Source organism: Phoca vitulina, unplaced genomic scaffold (genome assembly GCF_004348235.1).
Source record: "Phoca vitulina isolate PV1807 unplaced genomic scaffold, GSC_HSeal_1.0 scaffold3, whole genome shotgun sequence".
NCBI classification, from domain to species: Eukaryota; Metazoa; Chordata; class Mammalia; order Carnivora; family Phocidae; genus Phoca; species Phoca vitulina.
Window position 1 is genome coordinate 81,225,993 of NW_022589706.1, and position 12,360 is coordinate 81,238,352.

At 36.8% G+C, this 12,360-nt stretch overlaps 1 protein-coding gene across 1 annotated transcript in view; it reads left to right on the forward strand.

Moving 5' to 3' along the window:
- The window catches only part of ARHGEF38 (Rho guanine nucleotide exchange factor 38), a 125,322-nt gene that overhangs the window by 91,914 nt on the left and 21,048 nt on the right, over positions 1–12,360 (forward strand). The window contains exons 6-7 of the mRNA XM_032400938.1: positions 4,795–4,994; positions 7,785–7,918. Of these exons, the coding sequence (XP_032256829.1) occupies positions 4,795–4,994; positions 7,785–7,918 (334 nt within the window). The remainder of the gene's footprint in view (positions 1–4,794; positions 4,995–7,784; positions 7,919–12,360) is intronic.

The following is a 12,360-nucleotide window of genomic DNA, read 5'->3' on the forward strand; positions in this document are numbered from 1 at the left end:
GTATTATGTTTTGACTTCCCCTGTGGAACACAAGAATTTATCTCTCTCCCTATGCCATCTCCACTACACACGCACATGCACGCACACACACACCCTCCCCATTGCTTCATTTTTCCCACATGATTACATCGTCATTTGGATTGGAGCAGTACTCAGTGTTTGATTTCTTATATTTGAGTATATCTGAGTACATTTCTTTTCAGAGGTAAACCTTGGAGTAAACTGATTATTTGTTTTTCTGGGAGTTAACTATTTTATTTATTGTTTGTTTGTGTAATTTATTTTCATTTTCTTAGTTTTCTTTGTTCTAATCATTAATGCCACACTCACAGCCAGTCATCTCTTAAGACAGCTAGATGCATTATGGATGCTATCAATTTCATCTCCCTAAAAAACCTCTCCCAAAGTCTTTCTGACCTATTGAGTTTGGACTGGGTGACTGGGCACAGCTGTCTTTGAGGAACTTTTGTCATCCTAGAGAATCTCTTTCTCTCTTTCCTGTTTTTAGTACATCCTTCAATACTTTCCCATGTTCACCAGGAATGCATGGGAAGTAAAATTTTAAGAAATTCTATATCCAAAATATCTTTATTTTACCCTCACAGGTGATTTATAGTTTGATCAAGGATAGAATTCTAAATTAAAAATCCTTCATCTTCAGAATTTAAAGGTAATTCTTCATCATGTTCTAGCTTTCAGTGTTGCTATAAGAAATTTGAAGCTTGTTCTCATTCTTCACCATTTGTTTGTACCCATTTGTTTACGTGTTTCTCTGAAGGATTGTAGGGTCTTCTCTTTGTCCCCAGTAGTCGGAAGTTTCATGAATTCCCAGGTGTGAATCCATTTCATCCATTGTGCTAGGTATTCAGTGAATTCTTCCAGCATGCAAACTCATGTCCTGTTCTTGAATTATTTTACCAATGATTTCCTCCCCATATGTGCTCTGTTCTCACTTTCCAAGACTCTACTTATTTCAATATTGGATCCTTTAAACAAATCTTCTAATTTTCTCACATTTTTCTTCTACCTTCTATCCCTTTGTATTTTTGCTCTTCTTTCTGGAAAGTTCCTGAACATTTTCTCCAACACATGTGAGATTTTATTTCTGCTATTATCCTTTTAATTTCCAAGAGCTCTCTCTTAGTTCTCCAAATGATCTCCCTCATGTGTAGAGCACCCTAAAAATTAGGCCATTTCTTAAACAGGTTTCCAACCAGTTCTTATTCTAATCCCCACCTCCCTCTCTCTCCACTTCCACAGGTTCTCAGGGTCTAATTAGAATCTTTGGAGGAATGATTAAATTATTGCCTCTCACATTACTGGTTCTCTCTGGTTTGAATCTCTCTGGTAATAAATCAGTTACCATTCATTCATGTTCTTTACATCTTCTAAAATTTGTTAATGGCTCTGTATTTATTTTCACAATTTTTTATCTGTGTCAAATCCTACTTGTTTATTTATGTGTATAGCAATATACAGTTTTTCCTAAAATTGACTTGAAGTGTTTTAAAAGGAGAGTGAATTGAAAATAAATTCAATAACAGTGTATATGGTTTGTGGCTACTGTAAAATCAATATTAAATTTAAGATACTTGTGGTCATAAAACAGAGGAAATTCAAAGTAATATGAGCAATAGTTGATTATTTTTCCTTCCTCTGTTTTCTCCCTCTAATTAAGATATATTGGTGTACCTCAGCATTGTATATCTGATTCTTTATCCTCCACCACTGTTTTTACATTGTTTAAATGTCATTTTTATTTTCATTATGAGACTGTTTTCTCGTATTTGATGCGAAACTCTTTATAGCAAAACTGGCTGCTGCTAAAACAAAGCCAGTTGTGTTTACTTGACTTTGTAAAGTCCTAATAATTCACAATGAGATTAGTGTAGCTACTTATGGTACTAAATACTTGCCAAAGTATTCATGATAAGACAGAGGAAGATGAAACAGAATTACAAATTAATGACTACCTTAGTTTTTAGCCTGGTGTATATGGGAAATTGTTACTTTCTGTTGGGAATACATGTGATAATGGGTGTTTGGCTGAGCTGGGTTATATCACACATAGGACTCATTTGCCTCTCCCAGTTATCAGAACTTAATCTTACTGGAAGGGATTAGATGGGGTGAATGCCTGGAGTGTCATTATCTTAAAAGACATTCTCTATCTTTTCTACCATATTGCTTGTCTGTGTGATGCAGATATCAGAACATCATTGCTCATCCCTTGGGCTGTCCAAAGTACATGTCTGAAGACAAAAGTGTCTGGGAGATTTCTCATTTTTGAGAAAGCCTTTTGAAATATTTGCATTTGTAACACTTTTAAACAGTTCCATTTATAATTGTTATTATTATCATTTGAAACAGACAAGGGAGAGACGAACTTTGAGTCAAAAAGTAGTGGAAAAAGAAGTAATGATAAGATGTGGACACAACTAAAGGGTTGAGTCTGGTTTTTTGAAAGATCTTAATAAGGAAGAAAAGAGGCAGCTCAGAGATACAAGTATGTCCTTTAATACATCTGGGGATATTTTTTGTAATTAAGAATTTGAAATATGCATATAACAATAGACCACACTAATAAACTATCTTATTAAAATTGAGTTTTCTTTGATTGAGTTGTTTGATTATATTTATATTTTGATGGCATTTTCAGTTTTTAGAAGATTAAATAAACTAATATTTGGTGATAGTCAAAGGAAACATGTAGAAGAAATTCTGGTCATTTTCATACAAATAATATGATTTCTTCTGGTCAAGTTAATACCTTCCATATTCCAGACTTGTTTTTATTTAGGGGAATTATTTCTACTTAACTGTCTAAACTGTCATATTGTTGAAGAGTCTCTGCTTGAGATATATAAGAAAATGCTGTATTTCATATTCAAATGCTCTGCTTTTGATCAGTTAGAAAATATATTGTATTACTTTTTTTAGCATTCATAATAGATTTACATTTTTTCCCATCCACTTCACCTGGTCCTCCTGGAAACCAAAACATCTCCCTCTCCCTATCTCCCCCATTCCCTCCTTGCCATCCTGTCTTCTTACATCTTCTTACATCCCTTCTTCCCTTCCTTAAGAGATTTGATGTAAATGGGTAGAAAGTATAAGATAAATCATATTAAAACAGCTCTTTATTCCCTTGTAGACCTTTAATATTTACTTTGATTTTCCTTAAAAAAAGATGTTGCCTTTTGGTTTGCTTCCGTCTTTTTCTATTATAGTAACATTATTTTCTCAGCATGTGATAAAATGCCTCAGTCTATTATTCAGGACCATTGTGCAATGTTTTTGGGAAAAAATTTAATGTAAAATAAAAGCACATTACAGAAAATCTGAAATTTATCACTTCAATCTCCAAATATTCATTGAGAAAATACTATATGTCATGCCAGAGACATAGTGATGACAGAGAAATTGAGCATAAACTGGTAAATAGGGAAACAAAATGATTCCAGAGAGTTGATAAGTGTTACAATAAAAATAAAAATGGGGAGATGTGACAGAGGGTGACTGGTGTGTGTGTGTGTGTGTAAGCATGTGTACACATACATATGATCGTCAAAGTTTATTAGTTTCTCATTTATCAAATGAAGAGTTCAATTAGATGGTCTTTAAGGTGTTTCCAGACCTTTTCTGATGATAAACTTTTCTAATCTTGTCCAAAGTTTTTAGATCCATTCACCATTCCAATGATGTGGTAAGTTATCTATATTAATATTTAGAAATAATAATCGAAGAATAAAAAAATTCACCTACTAGGATTTGAAAACCATCTATATTCTTATCTATTAAAAACAAAAACAAAACCCAAAAACCAAAGCCAAACAAACAAAAGACCTAAAGGAAAACAACTGAGTATATCTGTCCACCAGAAGGGATTCAAAGCACAATTTCTACCCATGTCCATTTATAGTGTCTCTTTATTTGCCTCTTTCCATAAAAAGGCTTTTAGAAACCACTGACTTCTCATTAAAAACAAATGACAGTGGGTTGTACAATGACATGACCAAGCTTCTAGCTTTTTTACTTCCTGTGAACTGCTTGGCTAGTTGGAATGGTTCTATTCTCATTTCAGAAGCTCCTAAAGGAAGAGTCAGGCATGAGTGCTCACTTTTGTGTAGCCATTTGAAGATCTATTGGCTAAGAAGTATTCCACATGGAAAACCATGGAAAGTCATGTGAGAACAATGATTAGTGATAGTGGTGGTATTAATAATTAATTTAGAGAACTGTTTCATTTATTATAAATTTCTTTTGGAGACTGTGGTAGAACCTCTGAAACATTATGAATTCAACTCTTCAGTTTGGTAGAAGAGAGGAGACGATGCTTTCTTTGGACTATACTTGGCAAGTCATCTTTTTAAATAATGAATTTCTTTTCCTCACTAATAATCACAAAAATACCATCAGTAAAATGCATTTTTCTTGGTTATCATGGAAAAATGCATTCTGAAATTATTTCCCACTATTATTATGAATCTTGTTATTTAAAAAAAAGGTGTAAATGGAACATGGATGGAAATCCTGCTTTGAGTCCTTCTTGGTGGACAGATACACTCATGTGTTTTCTTACTGGTTTTTGCTTAGTAGTAGGGTCTTTCAGCCTAGCTTCTCTCTGTCATCCATTGCTCTTGCTTCATTTTTTTTTTAGAAAGTGTAGGCAGCTAAATGGAGGAAAAATAAAGGAGAAAAACAGTTTCAGGATTAATCATAAAAATCACAAAAATGAGAAGGAGTTAATAAGACAAAAGTCTGTGAAACTGACATTATTTGTTTCTATTGTAGAGGCAAGCCAAACTTACTGGACATGGGCTCTTTGATGATCAAACCAATCCAGCGTGTAATGAAATACCCCCTCTTGCTGTGTGAACTCCGGGGCTCCACCCCTCCCTCTCACCCAGACTTCAGGGCTCTGGGAGATGCCTTCACCGCAGTGAAAGACATTAATGTGAACATCAATGAACTTAAAAGACGGAAAGATTTAGGTAAGAAGAGACATGATGAATTGAGTGTTTTCTGTGATTGGAGTGTTCTGCTTATACTTCTGAGAATCAAAATATCTAAATAGTTATAGCAGTTGCGGTGATCATGATCATTCGATATCCAGATTAGAGGCTAAGGAGCAGAGTGTAGTTTGCCTGCCAGCTGGATTCAGGAGATCACGAGGCACAAAAAAAAATGACAATTTTTAAAAAAATCAAGCAGCCCTATTCAACCTCTGTTGACCACTGCATGCCTGGTGACATACTGTGGACTGAAAATACCATAGCACATAGTCCTACTGTCTCTGGCAATATGTGTGGGAAGAAGGAGACATGGCATGGCCAGGAAGCTGGAGCAGTGAGAAGCTCCAGCCAAATCAGTGGCGAAACAGGCCCAGCTAATACATCAAGCTCATCTGGTTCTGGCACATAAAGAATGGAGATTTTCTAGCAATAATTGCCCCATTGAAGGGAGCAAATATATTTCGTTCTCAAATTATGAAATTATTGTTAGGTATTTGTTAGCCAAGATGTAAAATTCATGTCTGAAGTGGAATGTAGATTTCAAAACTGGAGGCATTACATGGTTTCTATCATCCCGGATATAGTAATGCATCGGGATAGATTGTGTGGGTCCTCTGTCAGTGTGATTTGTGTCTGTTAGTTCTTAATTGGCTTTGTACTTCTAACATTAAATCTCAATTCAACATTACAGCAATGGTAGGACATTGGCGCTAAGTGCTCCAACAACTTCATTTATTTTTATTGTTTTTATTTTCCAAATTTTTATTGGAAAAATAGTATGTATTTGTATTAATAAACTAAAATTATAAAGAAGGGCCTAGAGTGAAAAAAGTGAAAGTTGTAGAGGAAGAGATGCTATAAACAAATTAAAAGACAGTCCATAGGCAAAGGATTACTATCTAGAATATATAATTACTGATATTAAATCAATAATAAAAATATTCTAATACAAAAAAAGGTTAATAATAAAAGGAAGCAATTCAGAAAGACCAATACATTTTTAAACACTAAGCTTCATCTATAAGGAGAGAAATGCAAATTAAAATTACAATGACATACCATTCCCATCCTATCAGACTGGCGAAAGGATTTTTTAGGGATAACGTTAGGTGCTGAATCTCAATCTGCAGGTGAAAATGTAGTGGGAATCACCACTATGGAGAACAATTTGACATCTAGTAAAGTTGAAGATGCCCACACCTGAGACTCAGAAAATTAGTCTCTAGATATTTGAGAAACTCTTTCCCATATGCTCATAGACAGGTATACTAGTAACTAGTATTGTTCATAAAAGCAAGAAGAAAATAGCTTACATATTTATCCAGATAATGGACAAACTGTATATTGGACACTATGATATCATGAGAACATAAAAATTAAAATGCATGTGTCAATTGAATAAATCTCAAAAACACAATGTTGAATTTTCTAAAAAGTAAATTACAAGTGACAGAAGAATATATATACGCAATATGGTGCATTTTTATAAACATTGAAAACATTCAAAATAATACTATGTATTGTACAAATCCATATACAATAAAGTTGTAAAAATAGATAGTCAACCCCATTCTTTAGGATCATAATTCCCTTTAAGGGACCAAAGATGGGGATCAGAGAAACTTCAGCTGATTATTTTTATGGAGATAAGCAAGGCGAAATATTAGGTTTTGACAAGGCTGAAAGAAAATTGTTATATTATTCTTTTTACTTTTCTGTTTGCTTAAACTCTTTCACAGTGTTAAAGTGGAAAAATTTTCCACTCCCATGATTCCAGTTTGCATAGCTGGCGTGTCATAAGTTTTCTTCAGACTTTCTATGTTGTTTTTTTTTTCTATTTTCTTTCTTCTTTCTCTTTCTTCTCCTTCTCTCCATCTGTCCTGAACATGTGTGGCACTACAGTTTGCTGGGCTTAGTTTTTAAACTTAATTACATATCATGAACATTCTTCCAGTTAATATTGGCCTTCTTGTTAATGGTTCCCTGGTATTCTATTTCTGAGTGTGTCCTAATTTAGTTAACTCTTCCTCTATGGATAAACTTTCTGATTGTTTCCAATATTGTGCTATTGGAAAAAAAAAATGCTGTAGCAAACAAAACTTTGTATGCTTGATTATGGAAAGCAAATTCTCTGCACGGACTTCCTGGTCATAGACAATACATTTAGAAGATTCTGCCCAAATGTTCTCCACAAAAACTGTATTGGTTTAATCCTCACCAACAGTGTGTAAGATTGCCCATCTCCTGGCACACTGACCAAAACTGAATGTTAGAAATATTTAACATTTTGAACAATATGGGAGGTGAAAATGATCTTGAAGATAAAAAGATAAAGCTCAGAGAGGTGACTCAACTTACCCCAAAAGTCTCAGCTAGTGGAGAGCCACTCCAGAGTCTGAGGTCTCCTTATGCTGGGTGCAGTTTTCTTAGCTAGGCCTTGATGCTTCATTCTAGAGACTGAAGATAACAGATGTATTATCTGAGAAGAGAGAAAGTTTTTCTCCAGTGTCAGAGATTTCTTTAATGTGGAGGGTAAATGGACCGTGGGCTTTGAGGAGCTCAAGCGCCTGGACAGCTGAGTTTCCGGTCAGTGGGTTGGGCAGCTGGGCTTATGCCTGGGCAGTGGGGCCGGAGCATATCGCATCTGCATCAGAGGGTCAAAAATCACATAGATTTCTATCTTAAATATGGATCTTGAATTCTTTGGATGAAACACACACTTTCTATGTTGCACGTGTTCAGATATGTGATTGCATTCTTCTATTTCAGTTCTAAAATACAAGAAGAATGATGAGGATGAATCACTTAAAGATAAATTGTCTAAACTAAACATTCATTCAATTAGCAAGAAATCAAAAAGAGTGACAAATCACCTAAAGATTCTAACCAGAGGAGAACCACAGGTAATTTTTCTTCTTCAGCCATATACATCCTCCTGGGGCATATGAATGCTGATATTTTTGTGAGGGTTTTGTTGGTTGTTATCAGAGCCATTTCTAGAACACTGAGAATCAAGGTCATTGCCTAATGCTGATTCTTTCTTTCTCCCTCTTTTGGGGGAAATGGAGTGCAGGTGGTTTTGACACTATTTTAGCTATGGTGCTTCCACTCAGGAAGCAAAGGAGAGAAAAGGACGTGAAGACAGGGGTCAACGTGGGATGCACCAGAAGTCCTAACTCTCACCATCAACCAGCACATAATCACACCCAAGGCAATGTCCTCCTTTCATCCCTAACTTATCTCTGCTTTTTAAAAACCTCACTTTCCTTTTGGGTTCCCTTAATGTTCATCTTATCTTTATTTCACCTATTTAAAAAAAGGGGGGTTAGGTGCCTACCTTAGTGGGCTACCTTTATCCTCTTCCTCTCTCTGCACCCCCCATGCACATTATATTACTGGGTAATTGTTCTGTGTCAGCTGTTTAGCTTGGTTTGAACCATTTTCATCTCAACCCCCAATAAATAATGGATGGATTAGCAAAGGTTCTCAAACTTTAAGGTGTGAAACAATTACCTGAGGAGCTTGTCAAAAGATTCCAGGGCTCCACCTGGTTCAAGGGTGCAACCTAGTGGTCTGTATTTTTACAAAACTCCAGGTGTTTCGAAGCTAAATGACCTTGAAGTAAGTGACCAATGGAACACACTTTGAGAATCACAAGATAGAAAGTTCATGGCCTGGAGATGGTAATTCCCTAGGCTTCTAACCAAAAGAAGGCAGGGCAGTTCTTAAGATACTACATGGTAAAAAAAAAAAAAAAAAAAAAAGATACTACATGGTACTTTTTTTTCTTCTAATTTGCCTGATTTCATCACTTATTATGTTAACATCTCTAAGGTTTTTAGTTTGAACTAGAGGCTACCGTATGGTAGTTCAGCATTGGTTTTCTTTGGCTTCTCCTATCTACTTCACTCTTTAGCGGCCATGATCTTTTTCCTTTTTTCCATTAAGTCTTTGCAGCTTTCTGACCCTAAGATAGTAGCGGCTTCTTCCTCTTCTGAATGCCTGGCAAGCTTGCTGAGTGTTTTCCAATCTTGGCACCATGAACATTTGCCGGAGTCAGCACAGGGCAGAAAGTAAGGGCCAAGTCTTTGAAGTCATCCAGATCTGGATTAGAACATCGCTTCTGTCACTTAATCAATATATGCCTTTGGGCACATAGCTTAAATCCAAGGGAGTCATCAAGATTATACTAGGACCTACCACATGGAGGGCTTGTGAGGATGAAATGCGGTGATAAGTATGAAGAAAGTACCTAACACAGATGGTAAGCACTCAGTACGTATTGGCTATCATCATCATCCTCATCATTTCATATCACTACAGTGTATTACTGTTTACCAACTTTTAACATACAGACTTCTTACTTCTCACGTAGATATAAACTCCATTATGCATGGTGTATTAGGTTTTTTACTTTCTGTATTTTATAATGTTTTGACATCTTGAAAAAGCTGCTGGGCCCTGACAGATGCTCCTCCCAGGGCTAATCCATTCTTAGAGAAAGCAAAGGGCTCAGCTGGGATCAATTCTTTCATATGCGAACCAAGCCCTGAGTCTATAGCCCCAAACACTTTCTAATCTATCTCTCACACACCAAGCCGGTGTTCCTCTGCCTTAAATCATCCTAGGGCCAGGTACCAGGCAAGTAGAGACCACCATGAAAGCCCAAAGCCCATGGGAATTACCCAAACTGGCCAATCCTAAACTGTTTATCCTGACCAGCTATTTCTATAAGGTTGCCCACAAAAACCACAATAAAGGCTCTGACCTTGACTTTCCCCTTGCTCCTTTCTGCCACCTGACCAAAACCAGTGATTGCCCTGTGGCCCTATATGGCATGCAGTGACCTCCTCTTTAGGACTTTTCAGTATAATCAACTTCTTCCAAGCCTTGTTTTTGTTTCCTCTTGTGGCTGTACTTCCTTCCTATTCCATATCCAATATGGACATTCTTAGAATCCGTGGCATGTATCATTGTTCTTAATACTTCTTTGTGTTCTTCTAGGGGCTCACTGGGTCCATTGCATGCAGGAAATAATTCCAGGCCCCTCTCCCAATGCGAAACTATAATGTGAGAAGTTTGGGACATTATGGTGTATGGTCATAGATAAGGGAAAGGAAAATCAAGACATTCGAACTAAAAGCAACAGTAATAAAATTGGATTGGGAATTCAATTTGAGAGAGACTGTAGCCTCCATGGGCATGTGTAAATGTCATGCACACAATTCTCCCCTACTCTTTAGGTTGTTGCTTCTGACTTAAGACAATTCTATTGAGGAACAATAGGCAGGTCTTAATTCTGAGCAGGTTTTTGTAGAAGCTGTTACATTCCTTAACATATTTATCATCAGCTTCTGGTATTTTCCAATTGTGAAGTAAAAGTGAATTGTAGGTAAAGTGGCCTGAAGGGATATTAATTAGATTTTCCCCTTAATCTTTTGAGAAGATGTCCTGTCAGCAATGAAGCATTTCACTGTTAATCAGAAAATCAGCTGCATAGGCTGAACTGCAGAAGAGATAAATCTCAAATCAGTCAATTTTGCACTTGTCAGCAGCTCAAGTGAAATATTTGGTGGAGTTAGGCTATAAAACTATTACCCAAGAGGAAGATTCTATTCAATTCATCACACATGTATTGAACTCTATGTACCAGACACTGTGTTAGAGATTGAGAATACAAAGAAATTCTGCATTCAGACTCCTTGGGTTTGAATTCTGGTCCTACCTATTAACATGGGTAAATTTCTTTAACTTCCTATATTATTTAGGGTAAAGGCCAAGCTCCTTTCACAAAGAGATTCCAAAACTAAGTAGCTTAAGCTAGATAGTCATTTCTTTCTCTCTCTTACAATAGTCCTGAGATGTGAGTCCAGACGGGCTCTGCTGCACAAAATTCTGTAGGAACCCAATTGTCCCCACTTGGAGAGTTTTGCTGTTCCCCAAACATACTGTCTTCAGCTGCTTGGTTGAAGTTGGGTCACCGCTGTGTCTTCAGTCTTGTCCCAAGGACAATGCTGGAAGGCCAAAATTCAGAAATGAAATACATCACTTAGCTAACATCTATTTACCCAAACCAGTTACGAGGGCAGAACCAGCGGCAGGGGAGGCTGGAAAGGGTAGTCGCTAGCAGGGCAGCTATGTGTCCAACTTAAACTAGAGGTGCAAGTGTTGTCAGTAAAAGGATGACGGGGGGACATCAACTATCCCTGCCACAGCTCCCAAGCTTCTGTTTATCTCTAAAATGGGATTAATTGTGGCACCTATGCCGTAGAGTTTTGTAAGAATTAAAATGAGAAAATGGAAAGAAGGTTTTAGCACCATGTCTGGAACATAGTTAGTGTTTAATAAATGTTAGCTATTATTTTTACTAAGACAAAAAATACTTAATCTCAAATGCTTGCCATTTATCAGTGGAAAGAATCACTTAATTAACTAGTGTTGTGAGAGCACATGGGGGAGCAATTAATTTTCTACAGTGAAAAGAATAGGAATTCAAGGGAGGTTTCATAGAAGGGGTGACAGTTGAGTCCTTAAAAAAATTAAACAGATATTTGCAATGCAGAAAAAGGGACAGCAGCATATTCCAGCAAAATAAAACAGCATGAGAAGGGCTTGGCTATAGGAACGTAGAACTGGACAATATTTCTCATACTGTGATCCCTGGATCTCTTATTTTAGAATCATCTGGATCTCTGCCAAGATACGCAAAATAGCTGGTGAGGGGTCCTTGAAACCCGCATTTAAAATAATCTGCCCCAGTGGTGCCTGGGTGGCTCAATCGTTAAGCGTCTGCCTTTGGCTCAGGTCATGATCCCAGGGTCCTGGGATCGAGCCCCGCATCAGGTGCCCTGCTCAGCGGAAAGCCTGCTTCTCCCTCTCCCACTCCCCCTGCTTGTGTTCCCTCTGTTGCTGTGTCTCTCTCTGTCAAATAAATAAATAAAATCTTTAAAAAAATAAAATAAAATAATCTGCCCCAGCATATTGTTCAATACATCAAACTAGATTAGAGCATAGAGATCATAAGGCAGATGGTATTGAATGTTGTGTGAATTACAAGAACTATGCCACCTATTTAATCAAAAGCTTTTTAGATAAACAATATTAAGGGGTTTAAAAATAAAATAAAATATCACCATTTTCTGTGCATTCAGTTCTAAGATCAACCATCCTCCCCCCACCACCCACCAAGGTCAACCATCTTAAATTAACAGACCTATGAACAGAGAGCAGCTGTGGTTACTACCCAGGACCAAACCGAAGAATACCCACCATATGCCACAAATCATTTGCATGTTCACACAGATTTTGGCAGCATGAAGCTGGTTCTGCTCTTCTTTTGTCACCA